Source organism: Prunus avium, chromosome 3, assembly GCF_965620075.1.
Source record: "Prunus avium chromosome 3, drPruAviu1.hap1.1, whole genome shotgun sequence".
Lineage (NCBI taxonomy): Eukaryota > Viridiplantae > Streptophyta > Magnoliopsida > Rosales > Rosaceae > Prunus > Prunus avium.
In genome coordinates this window covers 10,933,337-10,955,476 of record NC_142286.1, presented here as the reverse complement: position 1 = coordinate 10,955,476, position 22,140 = coordinate 10,933,337, and the positions used below count along the sequence as shown (strand labels likewise).

The window sequence follows — 22,140 nt, the reverse complement described above, 5'->3', positions numbered from 1 at the left end:
GGAAGGAAGTCTCCAATACGGAGGATACAAGTCCTGGAATCAACGGCATAGTCTGACCAAGAATACGCTCCCTCCACCAACCGGTCATCATCCTACCGTTCGGCAACGCCGACGAAATTCTCTGAAGTTAACCTTATCAGGTCCCAGCAGCGATCGGTGCATCAAACCGCGGAGGAGATACCGGACAGGGACCCTGTCATCCGCCTCCTCCTTCAGAGGGTACAGAAGATGGAGGACGATCGAACTCGCTCTCAGGAGCCGGACTGGGGAAGGCTCCGGCCAGGACCCTTCACCGAGCGCATAAGGCACTCACGGCAGGATAGGGACGTGCAGCCCCTACGCATAACCCCTTACACAGGGGTGGAGGACCCACTAACGCTCCTCCATTCTTTCCAATCGGCAGTGGGGTGCCGAGGGTTAAGTGACGAAGGCCTATGCCTTCTGTTCCCTTCCTCACTCACAGAAGCGGCTCTGAATTGGTTCTACCGTTTGGAACCGGAGACGGTCGATTCCTTCGACGAGCTGAAGCAAATCTTCCTGAACCACTTCATGATTCAGACAGACAGACTGTACTCTGCCGATGACCTATATACCATCCGGCAGAGAGATGACGAACCATTGCGTGAGTATGCCGCACGATTCAGCCATGAATACTCGAGATGTCCGGATACCGATGACAGGGCAGCCTACGACGCCTTCAAGAGTGGCCTACGGTCCTCACACTTTCTGTATCTGGTACACAACAGCAATTGGCGTACGTACGATGAACTCATGAAACAAGCGGCAGTCCACGCCAAAGCTGAATACTTCAACTCGAAGGCCGAACCTATACAGCGGCAGGGTACCTTGAAAGCCATACAGCGTTCCTCTATGGTACAGGCATCGCCGTTCGCGCCAGCTGCGCAAACTGCTGGGTACCTTGAAAGCCACAAACGTAAAGATGCCGGAAGCTCCCAAAAGGGGCATTCCAAGAAAAACAAGAGCAGGTACGGCAGGGACAACTACCGAGCTCCACTACCAGCACATAACCAGGGGACGGAGGTGTTCACCTTGCTCAATACCTCCTACGAAGCAGTGCTGAGGAACGAAAATGAGATAATCCCGAAGCCAGCATTCCGAAAGCCCAGTCGGGAAGACGGCAGGGATACAGGGAAATTCTGCCGATACCACCAGCAGAACAGCCACAATACTAAGGACTGCATAAGCCTGCGAAAGATCGTCGAGCGGTTGATTCGGGAAGGCAAACTGGATCAATACATAGCCAGGCCCCAGCAGGCGCCAGTGCCGAACGCCAACCGGCAGATCAACATGATCAGCACGATCAGCGGAGGCCCGACCCTGGCCGGGGCATCCAACCGATCGATAAAGCAGTATTTCAGGGCGGCACAGTACCCCCAAGTCCTCGGCATTGAAAGTAGCCGCCACACAAAGATGCTGAAAGTCAGGTGGGAACCCATCACCTTCTCCGAGGAAGAAGAGGAAGGGATCATCTACCCACATAACGACCCTATGATCATTCGAGCCGAGATTGCCGAATTCGATGTCTGCCGAATCCTAATCGACAATGGGAGTTCGGTAAACGTCATCTTCGCCGACGCATTCAAAGAACTCGGGATAGATGACAGCCAGGTCAATCGGCAACTCTCGCCTCTCCTAAGCTTTTCGGGAGACCTGGTCCAGCCAATCGGCAGTGTCAGTCTGCCAATCTCTTTCGGCATAGCCCCACGAAGGACCATGGTCTACGACCAGTTCCTTGTGGTGGACTGTCCTACGGCGTACAACGTTATTGTCGGCCGAACGGCGCTCACGGCAATAAAGGCCCACTTGTCCCCCCACATGCTACTCATGAAGTTCCCAACCTGCTACGGCATGGGAGCAATCAGGGGCGATCAGTTGAGCGCTCGGAACTGCTACGCCACAGCATTAAAATCGGCAGTTCCCCACAAGCAAAAGGAAGCCTTCACGGCAATGAACCGGAACGCCCATTCCGGTGGGACAACCTGCCGAAGATCTCGAAACGGTGGCGCTGGACGAGCGTCAACCGAAACGGTGTGTAAGGATCGGTACCATGCTGAACGCCACCCTCCGTGCCGAATTCATCCATTTCCTTCGGCAGAATTCGGAGGTCTTTGCCTGGTCCTACAACGACATGTCGGGCATATCCCCTGATATCATCAGCCACAAGCTGAGCATCTCGCCAGCATTCAAACCGGTCAGGCAAAAGCGCCGATCCTATGATGCCGAACGGTATGAAGCCATGAAGAACGAAGTGGACAAACTCATGACCATCGGCTTCATACGGGAAGCCATATACCCGAAATGGCTGGCAAACTCAGTCATGGTTCGGAAGGCAAAGGGTGGATGGCGAATGTGCCAGGACTACACCGACCTCAATAAGGCCTGTCGGAAGGATAGCTTCCCATTGCCACGCATCGACCAGCTGGTGGACGCCACTGCCGGACACGAATTGCTCAGCTTCATGGACGCATACTCTGGATATAACCAGATCTTCATGCACCCTGCCGACAGCGAACACACGGCGTTCATAACAGACAAAGGCCTGTATTGCTATAACGTCATGCCGTTCGGCTTAAAAAATGCGGGGGCAACCTATCAGAGACTGGTCAACCGAATCTTCGCCGAGCAGATCGGAAGCACCATGGAGGTCTACGTGGATGACATGCTAGTAAAGAGCCGAACGGCAGGAGAGCATCTGAAAAACCTATCGCTCATGTTCGGCATCTTGAAGGATTACCGAATGAGACTCAACCCAACGAAGTGCGCCTTCGGCGTATCTTCTGGGAGATTCCTCGGTTTCATGATCAGCCAGAGGGGCATCGAGGCTAACCCCGACAAAATCAAGGCCATAATTGACATGGAGGTGCCGAAGACACAGAAGGACATCCAGAGCCTTACCGGACGAGTGGCAGCCCTCACTCGCTTTATCTCCAAAGCCACAGACAAGTGTGCACCGTTCTTCAAAGCCTTGAAAGGGGGCAAACATCATATAGAGTGGACTGCCGAATGCAATAATGCATTTCAAGACTTGAAGGACTATATGGGCAGAGCACCGTTACTTTCCAAACCCCTCCCTGGGGAAATTCTCTCCCTATATCTATCGGTATCCAACACTGCCATCAGTTCAGTACTGGTACGAATACCCAAGAAGGCGGAGCTACCGATCTTCTACGTGAGTAAGGCCCTACAGGGGGCAGAGTCTCGGTACCCCCCACTCGAACAGCTGGCTTTGGCCCTGGTCGTTTCTGCCCGACGGTTGAGGCCTTACTTCCAGGCCCACACCATCATCGTTCTAACCAACTAACCCCTTCGGCAGGTTTTTCAAAAACCAGAAACATCCGGTAGGCTGGTGAAATGGGCGATCGAGTTGGGAGAATTCGACGTACAGTTCAAACCTAGGCCTGCCGAAAAAGGACAAGCCGTGGCGGACTTCATCGCTGAACTGACACCTTCGGAGGCCTCGGAACCTGAAAAAACTCCTCCATAGGAAGGCCTACCGAACGGCAGTCGTCTTGACCAGTCAACTCCTTTCTGTTTGTGCCTAATAAATCACGGCCGTGAGCTGGCCGAAGGGGCCCCTTTTTCTCGGCCTTGGCACTTGTTTGTAAAAGCTGAAACGCAGCGTTTCGCCAGGATACTTCGCCCTTCTGAAAATCAAAGGAAATTGCCAAGGCACGGACATCTCGGCCTCGACTGAAGGCCGAGACCGAGGCCGAGAAGGGTCATGGCCGAGGATAGTCAGGTCAAATCACCACGTGATCGCAGGGTCCCATGCTTCATTTAATGAAGTAGTGCCTGTTTAATACAGCAAACCCACTGGCCACAAAGAAGCATTTAATGCATGAGGGAAGGTGGGAAGTGATTGAAGTCAGGATTTGGTGAGGCGAATCAGAGTGATTAGACGTGGACATTCTAACAAGGAATTCTGACAGCTTGAGATATTGGTTTACCAGCTATCCAGGCCATAAATGCGTCTCCACGGCCAGAAGTTCAGAACCCACGATCGAGAGCGGCGGCCGAGATTCACCAGGATTTTAGGGGTCACGCCACCATACTTCACGATCCCAAATGTCGATTGGACTGCCCACTTGCTCTAATCAAGTTCCACCACGCAGATTTTCAGCCTCGATTACTCCTCCAGGGACTCTCCCTATAAATACAAGGCTCGAGCTACATTCAAAGGGTTCAACACCAAAACAAAGCCTCCCACGGAGCAACTTATTTTTTCCTGTAATGCACTTTCAATATCTTTACTTGCTTTCCTAGGAGTAGTGTTAGGTTGTAAGGAAAATCCATTCATCAATATATCATACGACCCTTGATTTTCAAGGCGCCGGAGCACCATCCTTGTTGTTCGTTCACTCACCCCATATATCACACGACCGCCGCTCCCTGAGCAGCGCGCCGGAGCACCGCCCAAAACCCGCCACCAACACCATCACTCAAAGGCCTTGTAGTTCAGGCCGTGAACCTAACAGCCGAGACCATTTCCTCTCTCGGCTACAATCGTTTGATTAAGAAGACGAGTTCAAACAGGCGCACCATTTATCCATCCAACACTCATCAAACATCTTGACGCACGGTAGACCGTGCTGGCACGCCCGCGCACAACCGCACCGCACCCAAAAGCAGGAAACCGCGTGTCAACGCACATCCCCTCGGCCCGGAACTCCAGGCCGTGAGATTTGCACGGCAGACACTTTCTGGATCCTACACGTGGACGGCTCGGCAAACCAACAAGGATGCGGAGCTGGTCTAGTACTCACCGCTCCCGATGGAGCTAAAATTGAATATGCCATCAGGTTTGGCTTCCGAACGTCCAACAATGAAGCCGAATACAAGGCACTTTTGGCTGGCCTACGGCTCGCCAGAAGCATGGGGGCAATTCAGATCAGCATCTACAGCGACTCACAGCTAATGGCCTCTGGGCTTTTGACACGTCGTGTAGGCCATCATTGCCCAGGGCGTCGCTTCGCTTTGTCAGAGGAAGCGATGGCCTCTGGGCTTTTGACACGTCGTTGCTCCTGTTGAGCGTGCTGACAGAGCGTTACGTCTCTCGAGAGAGACACACCCTTTCGTTTCGAATTCTAGCGCCATTATAAAAACTCGGACTCCCTTACTTTCTCCTTACGCTTCCAGAATTCTCAGACGCCCAAACTTTGTCAAAAACCCTTTTCTCCTAACCTTCAAAAAACCCACAAAACTTCGAACCTCCAAGGTTACCAGAGAGCTCCGCCTTACCCTTTTCGCATTTCCCCCTTAAACACTCACCCTAAACCTGCTCTAATGGCCTCCAGTACCCCCGCATCTGTTGAAGTTCGGTCCCAAACCTTCCAAACTGAATTCGAGGCTATTTGCCGAGATATTCAGGGCTCGATCCTCCCTGATGTCCTTATGCCCTGGGTTGATGACGATGGCGCCCCCACCGATTCCTGCGTTCTCAGCCCTTCCATTAATGGCGGAATGCCAGAGAGGCTTGTGGCCCATTTGAAGAACAACCTGATGGATCTCTCGGCCTTTGACGGGGGAGATTTCCAGGACTGGAATGTCCTCAGGCCGCAACAGCAATGGCCAACCGTGACCCCAGACTGGGAGAAGTAGCTGCCGAGGATGGAGCATTTCTTCGGTTAGCAATAGAAGGATCAAGGCATCTACCACTTGATCAAGCTATTCGATCGGCCGCTCGTCATGGATCGGTCGCTCCTGGCCGCGGCCCTGTGTTTCTGGTTGTCGGCCACCAACACCATGAACTTTCGGTTCGGCATGATGACGTCGACCGTTCTAGACATGGCCGCTCTGTTCGGCCTGTCTCCCCTCGGCGTGGAAGTAAACGCCGCCCTTGTCGCTCCCGAGGCAGAAGGGAGCTTTAAGGCCATGTGGCCTGCTCTTGCGAGAGTTGCTGGGAGCAAGGCGAAGAACATGCTCAACTACTCCAGCTTCTACAGCAACTTCGGCGTAGAGGACAGAGCTGAAGATGATGTCATTAACCCCCTCGGCGAGGTTGAGCACGCCGCGTTCTTGCTGTACTGGTTGTGCAAGTTCGTGTTTTGCACCCAGGCGAACAAGGTTACCATGGAGTTCGCCCACCTGGCCGATTACCTAGCACAGGGCGGCAGGTTAGCCCTCGGCCCGTTCCTGCTTGGCCACATCTACCGCACGCTTCATGACATCGTTACCGATGGGATGAAGCCGAAGCACGGTGGTCCACTGTGGGCCTTCCAGTTCTGGTTGCAGGCCTACTTCCCAGAGCTGAGGGGGGCGGCCGCTTCCCAAGACAACGAGCCGCTGGCCAACGCATTTGCTCGAGCCCCCAAGAAGCATAACTTCACGGCCTTCTGCTACAAATTCTTCTACGGCTTGGCCGAGAGAACTGGTACGCAGTTCCGAATCTGCCTTGCTCGGCCGTTCCCCCTATTCCTGACCCACGACCTCTCCGTCGTTCCTGATGTTGAGACGGAGAACGATCTGAAGGAGATCTGGGGCTCCTTCCTAGTTTCGCACGACCTCCATTGCGGCCTATCCAAAGCCGGGGCCGAGGTGTATTTGCCGAACCTCGTGGCTCGGCAGTTCGGCCTAATCCAGATGGCCCCCCTCCTTCCTCTATCAACCAACCGGTTATCGTCTTGGAGGGCCGACGTTTCCCAGCAGCACGGGGTGGCTGAGATCACCTTTCAGCTTCAAAAGGGAATGACCTTCCTGACTCTGACGCCTTGGTCGCGCCGCAATGCGTATGACGAGGATGGGAGGGTCTGGTATGAGGAGTGCATCTCGGCCAGATTTATTCGGCCTGTTGAAGAGGCCGTGAGGGCGGCCCTGACGAATGCAGATTGGGACCGTCTCACTCCCAAAGGCAGCAAGGTGAAGAAGGTATCAGCCGGGCCGCCCCGGCCGAGTGCTCCGGTCGTCGCCCCCAGGGTGCCCGCCCCTCCCCTGGCTAGGTCAGCGGCCGTGGCCTCCACCGCGGCCCCATTATTGACCGCGGCCTCAGCTCCCAGGGCGACGCCTGTGGTGGGGGGATGAAAAACGCTGGCGCATAGGATCGTGCCAGCCTCACCAATGCCTCGTCCATCTACTGCTGCAGGTAAGCCTCGCCTAACTTTTCCTTTTATTACCTATCCCTCACTGGTCTTTTCAAACCTGCTCTGTCTCTGGTCAACTTACTCCTCTCTTTTCTTTGTATGCATAGCGTCGGGTCGCAAGAGGAGTCGAGAGGTATCGGGTGCCGAGGCCGCACCGGCCCAGAGTGCCGCGGCCGAAATGGCGGCCCCGCAGCGACCGAGGAAGAGGACCCTTTTTACCTCCTCGGAGGGTAGAGGTGAAGAGGAGGCTCCTTCCGCGACTATGAGTGAGGCCCCCCCCGCGATCGTAAGTATTACTCCCTGGCATCCCCTTTTGTTCATTATGGTAATCTGTCTCTTCCCTCAGGACGTGGTAATAGTCGAGGAGGAGGCTACGATCGAGGAGGCGGCCGATGCCCATATGGTGGTTGAGGAGGCGGGGGCCGCAGAAACGACGGTTGAGGGGGCAGCCGCCGACGAAGAAGTGGCTGAGGCGCGGGATGCTGAGATCGCGCCTGCAGAGGTGACGCCCGCGGAGGAAGCTGCAGAGGGGACGGCCGAAGAGATTGCTGAGGAAATCGCCGAAGAGGCCGCTGAGGGAGCTGCCGAAGAGGCTACCGACGAGGGCGACGAGGAGGCCAACGCAGAGGCTGCTGACGAGGCAACTGACGAGGCCGCTGAAGATCCTGCTGTGGACGCGACAAGTGGGCCTTTGACGTCCACCCCTCGTCGCCCAAGCGGCATCTCCTTTCGCCCGGTACGAATTTGCCTTCAATATACTTAGTTTTCATTGTTCTTGTTTGATCTGTTTTTTACCTCTGACCGAATATTTGTCTCTAGCCTTCTCACTCGTCGCCGCCGCTGACCATGGTTGTCGTGAGTGTGCCGAGTCTCCTGCGGACTACTTCGGCGGTTATGACCGACCTTTCGCTCCCCGTGAGTATTCGACCTCCCCCTTTTTGTTTATTCCTTTGTGTCTTAGTCAATTATCTCTTACCCTTGCTCCTTCCTATGTTCAGGAAACCTCCTCCCCCGATGATCTTGACGAGTTGTACGCCAGCCTCCATGAGGAAGGGGGAAGCTCGACCTCGGCTCCCTTGGACGAGGATTCCAAGACCGTTATCGAACGGCTCCGGGAGTTCCTTCTCCTCGATGTTCGGCAGATGACCGCTGCTGGGGCGATTTCGGAGTTTAGGTCCTGCTTGGACACGGCCATGGCGCTTGGTCTGCTCGACTCGGCTCAACTGGATGAACTGCAAGCCCGCCTGGCCGAAGGCGAGGAGATGATCGCCCGGTATTCTGAAGCCGTCATGCGGATGGCCGAGGGCAGTTCGCTCGAGCAGGATCTGGAGGTGATTAAAGAACAAGTTCAACCTGCCATGGCTCGATTGAAGGAAAATGACCTCGTCGTCCAACGAGAGAATGAAGAGCTTGTGCAGGTTGAGGCCCAGATTACCGAGCTCCAGGCCCGCCGAGATCTCATACTCCAGCGCCGAGACGGCGCGGTCGCGACCAGGCACGAACTGAAATCCTCGGCCAAGCGGATCCTCAAGGTCGCAACCGAGATGAAGAAGGCCCTGGCAGAGCGAAAGCTGATTCGAGCGAGGTGGCAAGCGGACATCAATGGTGGGGACATCGCTTGGAGAAAGATCACCTGCCTGATCTGGGGAATGTTCAACAAAGGGGTCTAGGCGGGCGAAGAGCGGCCATTCCAACTTACTCTTCTTTATATATACATTTATTTTCTTTCTTCTTTTCTGGGATGTAATAATTAACCACAAACATACATTATTTACATATATAGTTTGTTTTCTGTTTTATGACTTCACACAGACCAAAAATGTATATTATCCCGGCCGTGACTGGCCGTTCTCTTTTGTAAGTAATGCCCTTTCTAACTAAATGTAAGGCAAGGGCCCCCCTTTTCTGAAAAACGAAACGTATACTTTCCTTTTCTATATGACGGCCGCGCCCTTTGTTCGGCCCGTCTGCCTACTTCCCCTTTTTTTCTTTTTCTTGACTTTTTTGTCGTAGGTTCTCGGTGCCATTTTCTTTTGAACTTGCACCGAGTAGTAGGCGTCGAATTCCAACTGTTTTGAACTCCCTAAACTCTTGGGCATCATTCGCGAGCAGTCCTCTTTCCTTTTGCGGTGTTGCCTGATATCTTGGAGAAATCGAACCGTCAGCCTTAGTATCTTGCTAGTGCCTTGGCTCCTGGCCGAGACGTAAGTAGATGTGCCTACGGCCGAGTTTTTCGAAACACGGCGTACCCAAAAAACTTTAGGAGATAAATCATGCGTGTTGCTAAGCTCCTCTGATGGGCACGGCCTTGGGTAATCTGGTGCCTCCAGCTCCCCTTTTATTAAATCGTCTTTCACAATTGGCCGGATGTCGTCAAACCGAAACCCCTGACACAGCCTGCTTTGCTGCGCAATATTTCGCGGCCAATCCTGTCGGGCTGTTTGAGCAACGGGCTCGGCCGTTATGACCGAGCCGGGTAGTTTTAGTGGAACACCATGGTTTAGGCCGAGATAATCTCGGTCAGCCGGCCATCGAGGTACGGTCACCTGGTTCTGCTGATCTGTATCATGGAGGGAACCTGGGCGCACTTGCATTGTCGTTTGAATGGCCGAACCGTGTATTTGCGACGGTAGTGCAACAGTCACGCTTTTTTGCTCGCACTGTTGTGGTAACGCTTCGGTCATACTGCTTTGGCCGGACTGCGCTTGATCGGTCAAAGTACGGGTTGGGCCGAATTTCTCGGCTATAGACACCGTAGGACTCCTTCTGAACGCTTTGGCTAGAGCGTGGAGTGGGCTACATGCTTTCTCTGCCGGTTGGTTTGGCCCGGGGTTTGCCCTTGTGGGCTGGGCCTGCCCCCAGCTGTTGGTTGGCGGCAAAGGATGCTGGCCGTAGCCTGACGCTTGCGTGTGGGCCGAGACGCCGAGGCTGCTGCTTTCGCCATAAGGCTCAATTCTCTCGCGCTCTTGGCTCCTCGGTCCGGCTCTGGGAGGTGTTGCGGGCGAGGCCACAGGCATCCTCTCCTGAAAAAGCGTCCGCAGTTCTGAGGAGAACCTGTCCATCGCGGCCATGAAGGATGTTTCTATCCTGTTGGCCTACTTGGACATCAGTTCCTCCACCACTGCCTGTTCCTGCATGGACTCGGCCGTGCGATCCGTCGTTACTGGAACGCTGGCCGAGACCCCGACCGTACGTTCGGTCTCGGTAGTTGTGATTGGTGAGGCGGACTCAGGAGTCTCAGAAGCCATTTCGACTGCTTTGTTTTTGAGATTTGCCTGTGTCCTAGTTTCCACCATAAATTTTGACAAGTATCCCACCGGGCGTGCCAAAAGTGTCCGCCGCGCAAATCTCACGGCCTGGGTTTCCGGGCCGAGGGGATGTGCGTTGACACGCGGTTTCCTGCTTTTGGGTGCGGTGCGGTTGGGTGCGGCACTGGGGCTCAGATTGAAGGTTTGGTCTCGAAAGATGAAACGGCCTGACAGCGCACTCAGAGCACGCGAAGTTATGACAGTGACCGTCGTTTCATTTGACGAGGCGTCGCGACGCCCTGGGCAATGATGGTCTGCGCGACGTGCTTGAGGCATTAAATGCGCAGAATGCGCCGACTGGTCTGCGCATTTAATGCCCCAGTTGTCAATCACTTCAGAAAGGAATGCAAAGGGTCCATCCCTTGGAATCCATTCGGCCCCTACCCAGGGATGTGGGGGCAATGTTTGTGCCTGATAAACCACGAGCTGGCCGAAGGAGCCCTTTCTTTCGGCCCTGGCACTTGTTCGCAGAAGAAATGCTAAGGCATGATCATCTCGGCCTCAAGCATAGGCCGAGGCCGAGGCGGAACAAAATTGCGGCCAAGACATTAAAGGCAAATCATCACGTGACAGCAGGGTCCCAGACTTCATTTAATGAAGTAGTGCCTGTTTAATGCAGCAAAACCCATTGGCCACAAAGTAGCATTTAATGCATGAGGGAAGGTGGGAAGTGACTGAAGTCAGGATTTGGTGATAGAGATCAGAGTGATTAGACGTGGACATTCTCACAAGAATTCTGACAGCTTGAGATGTTGGTTCACCAGCTATCCAGGCCATAAATGCGTCTCCACGGCCAGGGGTTCAGAACCCACGATTGAGCGCGGCGGCCGAGATTCACCAGGATTTCTGGGGTCTCATCACCATACTTCACGATCCCAAATGTCGATTGGACTACCCACTTGCGCTAATCAGACTCCACTATGCGCAAATTCAGCCTCGATTACTCATCCAGGGACTCTTCCTATAAATACAAGGCTCAAGCTACATTCAAAGGGTTCAAACAACAAAACAAGCCTCCCACGGAGCAACTTATTTTCTTCTGTAATGCACTTTCAATATCTTTACTTGCTTTCCTAGGAGTAGTGTTAGATTGTAAGCAGAATCCATTCATCAATATATCATACGACCCTTGATTTTCAAGGCACCGGAGCACCATCTCTGTTTGTTCGCTCACTCACCCCATATATCACACGACCGTCGCTTCCTGAGCAGCGCGCCGGAGCACCGCCCAAAACCCACCACCAACACCATCACTCGACGGCCTTGTAGTTCAGACCGTGAACCTAACAGCCGAGACCAGTTCCTCTCTCGGCTACAATCGTTTGACCAGGAAGACAGATCAAACAGGCGCACCATTCACCCATCCAACACTCACCTAAACTTCAACGCACAGTAAACCGTGCTGGCACGCCCGCGCACAACCGCACCGCACCCAAAAGCAGGAAACCTCGTGTTAACACACATCCCTTCGGCCCGGAACTCCAGGCCGTGAGATTCGCGCGGCAGACAGATGGTTGAGTGGTGCGCATGTTTGAACTCGTCCTCTAATCAAACGATTGTAGCCGAGAGAGGAAATAGTGTCGGCTGTTAGGTTCACGGCCTGAACTACAAGGCCGTTGAGTGATGGTGTAGATGGTGGGTTTTGGGCGGTGCTCCGGCGCGCTGCTCAGGGAGCAGCAGTCATGTGATATATGGGGTGAGTGAGCGAACAACAAGGATGGTGCTCCGGCGCCTCGAAAATCAAGGGTCGTATGATATATTGATGAATGGATTTTCCTTACAACCTAACACTACTCCTAGGAAAGCAAGTAAAGTTATTGAAAGTGCATTACAAGAAAAAATAAGTTGCTCCGTGGGAGGCTTTGTTTTGGTGTTGAACCCTTTGAATGTAGTTTGAGCCTAGTATTTATAGGAAGAGTCCCTGGAGGAGTAATCGAGGCTGGAAATCTGCATGGTGGAGCTGGATTGGAGCAAGTGGGCAGTCCAATCGACATTTGGGATCGTGAAGTATGGTGGTGTGACCCCATAAATCCTGGTGAATCTCGGCCGCCGCTCTTGATCAGGTTTTGAGCTTCTGGCCGTGGAGACGCATTTATGGCCTGGATAGCTGGTGAACCAATATCTCAGGCTGTCAGAATTCTTGTGAGAATGTCCATGTCTAATCACTCTGATTCTCATCACCAAATCCTGACTCCAGTCACTTCCCACCTTCCCTCATGCATTAAATGCTTATTTGTGGCCAGTGGGTTTGCTGCATTAGACAGGCACTACTTCATTAAATGAAGTTTGGGACCCTGTTGTCACGTGATGATTTGCCTTTAATGCTTTGGCCGGAATTTGCCTGGCCTCGGCCTCGGCCTGTGCTTGAGGCCGAGATGATCATGCCTTAGCATTTCTTCTTTTGTCTTCAGGAAGGCGAACTACCCTGGCGAAACGCTGCGTTTCAGCCTTTACGAACAAATGCCAGGGCCGAGAGAAAGGGCTCCTTCGGCCAACTTATGGCCGTGATTTACTAGGCACAAACATCTATATGTTGACACCGTAACTAACCGAGCAACTAGCTAAGCAAGATTAGCCACGTGCCATGCTTTGAGAGGTCATCACCTTCGCCAAAGAAGCCTTGCCACATGTCACCACTAGGGGCAATGTCAAGAGTCCCACATTGGAAGACTACAAGAAGTGGAGACTCCCCTTCACCTATAAAAGAGGACTGCTCTCCTCTTAGAAAGGGATCCGATCCTATCGGACCCAATGCGATCCTATCCTAAGCTGGGCTCTCTCTCTCTCTCTTCAGGACTCTCCTGCTAGCCTGGCCTTCGGGTCCTAGGTCTCCAGACCTGGGGACTCGACCCCTGGGCTCTAGACTTCTAGCTTTGTACCTTTGGCCCTAGGCCTTCTTCCACTTATCTTTGGGTCTAACCCCCTTGTACAAATGTAAACAATATCATAATGAGAACATCTTCTCCGTGGACGTAGCCCATTCATTAAAGGTGAACCACGTATATCTTGCCTTTTGTATATTTATCGCTTGGCCAAGTCCTCGTATATATGCTGAAGGTCCACACCTTCACCCATCATCCATCACACCTCATCACTAAGTTGGACTCAATCTTGGCCCAACCATTTTGAGCATCAACAGTATATACTCGTTATTATGTATAAAAGTTTACCAAACACTTTGATTGCTCACAATACTTTCCAAATATAGTTTATCAAATGCCTAACTGATTTTTTTCATTATTCTTGCAGCACATCAGAAGCAGTTTTTTAAAAAAGCATAGCAATGTCAAACTAGCTCAAAACTGAGGCAGGAGTAAAGTCTGACAAACAGAAAAAAAGTAACAAATACAACTTGGAAAGAAGAAAAGCGAGCATGGGTATCCAATAATAAATTTTTTATTGGTCATAATCCAATGATGCATTTGTGTACCAGTGATAATAACAATATCTTGAAACTTTGAAATAATGTTGAATAGGTTGGCTTTGAGTAGAGTCCATTTCAAATTCTCTAATTAACAAGGAAATTCCAACAACATAAGCAATACTACTAAACAAACATATATGTAAATAAAATCAATACACAAAAGAAGACTCTGGTGAGAAATCTGAGGCACTTGAAAATTGGAAGAAACTAGCAGATTCCATCTCCATGTGGATTGAATTTTCAGTTTTGGGGTTTGGTTTTTCTTGGTACCAAAAAAGTGGCCGTGCCCTTTATATACTTGAAGAAAAAAAGGAGGGCGTTTGAACTTTGAACAAAAGCCAAAAGAATTGCAAAGGGCACATATTGTAATAAAATAAAAATAATTTAAAAATAAGCAGCTGAAAGCTACGATTTGTGGTGAGGGAGGATGTTTTTAGGATTGAGTACCAAAATCTAGTGCAAATTAATTGTTCTTTCTATATTGCAAGGACCCGTAATTTACACACGTGGGTCAAATAAGGCACGGCGGTGGGATTTGACCAAGAAAACACAATTACAAATCGTAGCTTTTTTTTTGGTAACTGGATATTTCATAAAACAAGCCAAAAGGTAAATTATAATCACAACAGTAACAACAAGCTGTTTAATCTTTCCCATCCCAAAAACAACACGCAGAACCTCATACTTAATTACTAATTAAAGCATTAATGTGAAAGAATATTTTGTTTTTCCTACCTTTGGTATTATCACCCCAAAAGAATATTTTTAATGTCAAAGAAAATTTTGTCGACAACTTAACTTTGTTTCATAAAAGTTGAAAACTCAATGCCACTTTCTTTCTTGAAAGTTGAAAGCCCATGCTTTGTACTAGGCCTGGAAATAAAGCCCAGGCCCGATGGGCCAGCCCGAACTCAGCCCAATTTTTTAAACTCTGGGCTTACCCGATACATTGGGCGGGCTTAGCTCGGCCCAACAATTTATGAGCAGGGCTTGGGCTTTGTTTTGAGGCCCTTGAAAAGCCCGGCCCGATATAATTAATTAACTTATATTTAATGATATTTTGTGAGCAATAATATTTATATTTGGAAGCCTTTTATAATGGATAAAAAATGGGAGGTTGCCTTAAGAAAACGATGTGGGATTGGGCAATACTTCAAAGTTCAAACAAAACAAAAGGAGCAAAAGCAGAAAGATAAAGTGGAGGAGGCTGGGAAGGAAGAAAAAGAAAGAGTAAGTGGGGGTGGGTGTCTATTTCTGTCCCACATCGACTTCACACACCAACACAATTGTTTTTTCCTTTATAAATAGCTTTACTTTACCTATGTTTCTTTACATCGGCATTCCATTTGAATTCTTATTGGGGTTGCTGAAAGCCCCATTTGGATTTTAACTGAATTTTTAGTTGAGATTTTTGGTAAATGCCTTAATTGGCATTTAAAATCTCTAAATATTATATTGATTTCAAGATTTATTAATGTTATATATATTAATACAGACTGGGGGCCAAATAGGCCCGTCTTGAAAGCCCGAAAGAGTTTGGCCCCGTGGGCAGAGCCTGGGCTTTGTATATTTCATAGAGGGCTGGCTCGGCTCGGCCCGATAGTTGTCTAGGACCAAAAAAGCCCATCAAAGATAGAGCTTGGGCTCACACTTCTTAGGGCCGGGTTGGCCCGGCCCGGCCCATTTTCCAGGCCTACTTTGTACGCAACTTTCTCTCTTGAAAGTTGAAAGCTCATGACAAAGAAATGTTTCTAATATAACTTTGTCTTTAAGCATGCAATAACTTTTCTTTCTTTAAGATTGAGAATTATCAGATTCAACATGTCTACAGAGAGAAGAATTATCTTACTAACTGTCTTACTAGGTGGAGCTACAATCTTGACTTGGGCATTTGCTTTTTTGAAAATACCCCTGTGTGGGCTAGTGATGTTTTGGTTGATGACTTGCTAGGGGCCCCTCGGGCCCGTCAGTTTCCCATTGATAAAGTTTAGTTGTTCTTTGGGGTTTATCCCCCCCATTTCATCAAAAAAAAGAAGTTTTTCTAGACAGACGATTCTATTTTTCTCTCACTTCTGCAGTCTTGAAACGCTTCCATTCTTCTCACAATTATGCAGTTCTCAAATCGGAGTCACATCTTAGCAGTTGCTCTCTTCTGAATCTTCAAAATAAATGGTTTATTAAATTAAGGATTTAGAGTTTGGATTATTGATATGTTGGTAGGGAGAGCACTCTATGTGCTGTTTGTTTTTCGCTTAGGTACTTGGCAGGCAGTCATCAAATAGAATGGGAGGGTGGGGCTGGGGCTGTGGGTGAGGATGGGATGGTGAGGTTGTGGGTGAGAAACAAACAGAGGGAGGATAGGGAAAGAAAGGCTTTTTTTTTTCTTCTTGAAAGTAGAAAGATTAAAATACCCTTAATAATGGATGAAAAATTGGATAGTGTTAATTCAGATAACAAATTATAGATTTTGAAAAATTCAAGTGACATTTCTCTTAAATTTTTCTTTAAGGTGACAAACTAAAACTAAAGTATAAGTTCATGTGACATTTCTACAAAAATTCCTTTCATAAAACTCACTTTTTCTTTCTTTAGATACTTCCAAACCAAGCCAGTGAGGCCTCGTAAAGCAACATGTCTCAAAATAGTTTATGTATTTTAAGAATGACGAGTGTGAATTTTAGGGCAACATGTCTCTCCAAACTCACTAAGTTTTGCCTTTGGTATATATGACTAATATTGCTTTATTAATTCTATGATTTTTATTTTATTATTAAGCATTGATATAATTTTTTTTCCTTTGTCTTAATTTTGCTGTAGGTTCGAAGTTGAGTTGCTTGGTTAAGAGGTACTCTCTTAATTTATGCAGTTTTTTTTGTGTGGTTTATTTGTGGTTACGGTTTTATGTGTTATAGAAATTTCCAACTTTTGCTAGATTTGTATGATTGTATATTATTTTTATGATGATGAATGATCGATATATATATGTTGTGAATGTATATTTGGTAATAGAATAAATTCACTACTTCGAGAATAGGATTTAGATGCTGGTAGTTCATTGGAAGCCACATTTTTTCAAGGGTTACGGTTATTTACCCAAAGTAAAAACCAAATGCAAGAAAGACACTTTGAGATTATACAGCTAAAACGACTTGAGGTAATTTCAAATGTATCAGAATAAAAATTCCAAAAGTTTTGAGGAAGGAAAAGAATGACCCTATTAAAATAATAGAGCTTTATTTTAAGATCATTATATAGTTTAATAATATAGCACACAAAACCAAAATTGACGTATTCAATAAAATGTCAATAATCAATTCATGAATCTCAAATAACTAAACCGCAATTAACAAATCTCGCAAATTACAAGCATTGCCACCGTATCTAAATTTCATAATCTAAATATTTTATATAAAGTCACCCCCTCTCACTGTTGCATTAATAATTGACACAAATTAATATGCTAATCATCCAATTAAAAGTACCGGCAAGTGCACAAATCTGTTGGGGTATAAATTTTGTAAGTACGGGGTCGATCCTACGATAAACTGTCGGCTTACTACAAGTTCTAATTTGAGTACGTAAAGAACACTTATTTAACACAACACAAATGCAAGATACAAATTGGAAGCTAAAAATGAGTAAAGAAAGGTAAAAGAAATGAAACAAAACCTTGGGCCCCTGTTTGGAAAATACGTCAATACACACATAATACGTGAATGATACATTTGCATATCTTTGATAAAATATGTCAAACACAAATTTTTCCATATCTTTTATAAGTATACGGAAAATAGAAGTAATACATGAATAATACGATAATTAACTAATCAGGCATAATATTTAAAATAGCATAGATATACAATCCTTTATATGTTATAAGGAGACATTTCAGTTTCGGAAAGAATATGACGTCACTTAAATTACGTTACAGGACGTTCACATGGATAGACAATGGATTAAGATGAAAAATAGGCTAAGTAAGGAATATATGGATGGTATTGCATCATTTATGGGAGTTGCAATTCAGCAAGTGAATCAAAAAAATGAGACGAGGTGTCCTTGCAAGAAATGTTTGAATACGCAATGGAAAGCTCTTCAAACTGTCCATGCACATTTGTGGGAGTATGGGATGTCTGCTGTTTATCACACATGGATATACCATGGGGAAAAATTTGGGTTACCTAGACAAGATGCAATTCTTCCAAATGGTGTAGAGGCACTTGGACCCAATGATGTTACTTATGATATCTTAAATGATGCATTTCCTCGAGACATGAATCAAGATTTGCATGGAGAATGTGATACTTTTGGAGGAATGAAGATGTAGGTGATAGGGAAGATGATGGAACTAATGTGCATAGGGTTGCGGCTAAAAAGTATGAGATGTTAATGGTTGAGGCCGAACGAGAACTTTTTCCCGGTACTAATGGGCTTTCAGTTTTGACCGTCATGGTAAGGTTAATGCAGGCCAAAGTTGAAAATCATTGGACTAACAAATCATTTGATATATTGTTAGAGACACTAAATTGGGCTTGTCCTAAGCCACATAATTTTCCAACCACTTATTATGTTACGAATAAGATGTTGAAAAATTTGGGTCTAGGGTATGAAAATATTGATGCTTGTGTGAATGATTGTGCTTTGTTTTATAAAGAGCATGTTGGGAAGGATAAATGTCCTGAGTGTGATGAGCCAAGATATAAATCAAGTACTAATGAAAAAAGAAAGAAAGTTCCACAAAAAGTATTGCGTTATTTTCCTCTGAAGCCAAGATTACAAAGAATGTTCATGTCAAAGCATATAGCTAGTCAAATGAGGTGGCACTTTGATAAATGAGTTGATGAGTATGGTGTTATGAGGCATCCAGCTAATAGTATTGCATGGAAGGAGTTCGATCGTATGTACCCTGAGTTTGCTCAGGAGCCTAGAAATATAAGGTTAGGCCTTGCAACAGATGGGTTCAACCCATTTGGAAGTATGAGCACAAGTTATAGCATGTGGCCGGTGGTGGTTGTTCCATGTAATCTTCCACCTTGGATGTGTATGAAACAACAATACTCAATTATGACTTTGCTTATTCTAGGCCCAAAAGCACCAGGAAAGGATATTGATGTGTATTTGCGCCCATTAATAGATGAGCTTAAGGAGTTGTGGGAGGGTGTTCCAACTTATGACAAGTTTACTGATTCTAGATTTAAGATGCGGGCAACTGTGATATGGACAATTAATGATTTTCATGCTTATGGCAATTTATCTGGATGGAGCACTAAAGGTTACTTGGCATGTCCCATGTGTCTTGTTATATGGGGCATCATCGTTATTTGAGAAAGAATCATCCGTGGCGGAAAAGTTGTGACTTTGATGGAAAGTATGAGATGCATGATCAACCGAGGGTATTCTCTGGTGATGAGATATTACTTCAATTCAATCATCTCAGACCTTGTAAGCCTGGTAAGCACCCTGATAATTATGATAGAAAGAGGAAACGAATGCCCATGGAATTAAATTGGACAAAAAAGAGTATATTTTCTTTGAATTGGAGTATTGGTCTAAGTTGAAAATAAGACATAATTTGGATGTAATGCACATTGAGAAAAATATATGTGACAACATTGTTGGGACACTATTGAGCATAGAAGGAAAGGCAAAAGACACGATCAATGCACGTTTGGATATGATAGACATGAATATACGAAGAGCTTTGCACTTACATAGAGATGAAACTAGCTTAGTTAAGAAGTACCCAGCAATCTACACGTTGTTACCACATCAACGTCAATCATTTTGTGAATTTTTGAAATGTGTAAAATTTCCAGATGGGTATGCAGCCAACATATCAAAGAATGTTAAAGAAGATAGGAATAGAAAGCCCAGATAACTTGGAACAGAGACAAAGGAAATTGTTTCCGCAATGGTTAAAGACTCGTGTCAAAACATTGAGCAAACAAGGATTGGGGGATGCAACTAACGAATTATATGCATTAGCATATGGTCCAGATAAAAGAGTTGGTATACAGGGTGAGTTGTAAATAAAGTTCGGTGGCATGTAAAACATATAGAAGAAACACGCACAACTCAGAACAGTGGGGTTATGGTACCTGGGACACATGGTGATCAACAATCTAACTTTTATGGTAGATTGGTGAATGCTGTGAAGATAGGTTTTCAAGATGGGTATCATGTTATACTTTTCAAATGTGAGTCGTTTAATACTCAACCAAGATTTTTTAGGAAGAAAAAGATTCACCGGATTCTTTGTGATTATCATCTCAGTTCAGTGAATACAACCAATGTATGGTATAAAGATGATCCGTATGTGCTTGCTAAACAAGCCCAACAAATATTTTATCTTGACGACCCTAAATTGGGTTCTAGTTGGAAAGTAATTCAGAAGATTCGACATAGACATGTGTGGGATGTTCCTGAAAGTGAAGCCGCTCATGAAGTTGAAACAATCTATGATGAAGGAGTAGACCAAGATGGTGATGATATTGTGATAACAAGTCGAGATGAGAATGAATTACCAAGCACTTCACTTCGTAGAGATGATGCAGAACCTGAAATAGTTTAGGAGGAGTTTAGTTTGGAACCAATAGGAGTTGATGATTATGAGGAAGTTTTTACTATGATGATTCAATTGAAGAACAATTGTCAGGGGATGAGTCAAATAGTGTTCACAGTGATGATTATAGTGATTTGGATTGACATTTTTTTTAATACATGTTTTATATTTTTTTTATATGTGCGAGTTTGATTCTTTTGGTAGTTGAAAGTATGAGTGGCACTCTTTCCTACCCCGGAGTTTTGTCCTACGTGGTTTTCTCCGGGAGGTTTTAACGAGGCCACCTTTAACTTGCTGTTCCTCACTATGTATTGTTTCATGGTTTTTTAATGGAATTTATTTTTTTACTACAAAGAACTTATCTTTTTGTTTTTAGTGGTTAGGTTTTTCATGTCCCCCAATTTGGTGTACTACAATTTTTAAATGAGAGATTGGTTTTTATTAATTTTATGTGCAGATCAAGAAGATGGTAGGTAAACATAAGAAGCAAAAATTTGCTAAACAACCACTTGCTCCACATTCATTAGCACAACCACCATCTAGTGCACCACATCAGTCGCAACCACCACAACCTGATTCTTCACCGCCACGAGATCAATTAAGCATGTCAAGTACGTGACTGAAATATTTTTTTGTATATATTTTTTTATAATTAAATTACTAAAATTTCTTGCCGGTTTCTTTTGTGTATAGGACATGGAAATTGTGTAGTACCTTCTTTGCAGAAGAAGAAAACATGTGATCCAATTATAGGTGAGAAGCAAAAATCAACCCAACAACTTGTACCACATCCACCCAGTGCACCACATCAGTCACAACATGACTCTTCTTCACCACCATATCAGTCAAGCACAACAAATAAGTGATCGACTTTATGTTTATATTTATTTATTTAAATGACTGAGTTTTTGTTGGGTTCTTTTGCTTTAGGGCATGAACATTGTGCAGGGCCTTCTTTAAAGAAGAAGAAAACTAGTGATCGACCTACAGGTTAGAAGCACAAATTAGCTCAACCACCACTTCCACCATCTTCACTAGCACAACCACCATCTAGTGCACCCCATCAATCAGAACCACCAACACGAGTCTTCTTCATGATCACCAGATCAATCGATCATAGCAAGTGAGTGATCAAAATATTTATGTTTATATTTTTTGTTGGTTTCTTTTGCTTATATGGCATGGAGATTGTGCAGGAACTTCTTTGCATAACAAGAAAACTCGTGGTCCAACAAAAGGTGCTGGCACTTACGACGTGGTTAATAAGTCCCAGGGGCAAATTCAGATTCGGTTGGATCCGGAGCAGAAATTAGTGGAAGGTATAAAGACTCACCCATTGTTTGTCAATGAGATGGGAATAATCACTCGTGCGAAAGCTCCACTGAATGTTCTAGGATTGAAGAAAGTTCCTAAAGAGGATATAAGCAAGAATGGGCAGAGGCACTGAAGGTGAGTGAGCAATTCAATGCTGTGTAATTATGTTTATAGTCAATTAATATTAAGGTAAATATTTTTATTTTTTATTTTTGTAATTGTGGGTAGTTCAACTTTGATGTTGACCTCATGGATCCGGCTATGTGGAGGTTTATTGATGATCATATGTGCTCCACTTATAAAGAGTGGAAATCGAAGCTCCATAAACACTTTAAGAAGTTTTATCCGGACATTGAGCTTGCACGGGCTACACCTCCCCCAGAAGAACTATTTGGTACGACGCGAACAATAGAGGAATGGGCCAGTGGCATTGGC

At 46.6% G+C, this 22,140-nt stretch overlaps 1 protein-coding gene and 1 pseudogene across 1 annotated transcript; both read left to right on the top strand.

Annotated features, from left to right (window-relative positions):
• The first annotated feature begins 228 nt into the window (after positions 1–228).
• On the top strand, positions 229–2,169 carry LOC110749919 (uncharacterized). Its single transcript, XM_021950120.2, has one exon. The coding sequence runs from the start codon at positions 229–231 to the stop codon at positions 2,167–2,169; it is 1,941 nt and encodes a 646-aa protein (XP_021805812.2).
• A 6,121-nt stretch (positions 2,170–8,290) lies between these two features.
• Positions 8,291–21,838, top strand: LOC148295609 (uncharacterized; annotated as a pseudogene).
• The last annotated feature ends 302 nt before the right edge of the window (positions 21,839–22,140 follow it).

Bases quoted from the DNA above. Each gene is read 5' to 3' on its own strand.
- LOC110749919 (XM_021950120.2), top strand. From the start codon at position 229: ATGGAGGACGATCGAACTCGCTCTCAGGAGCCGGACTGGGGAAGGCTC.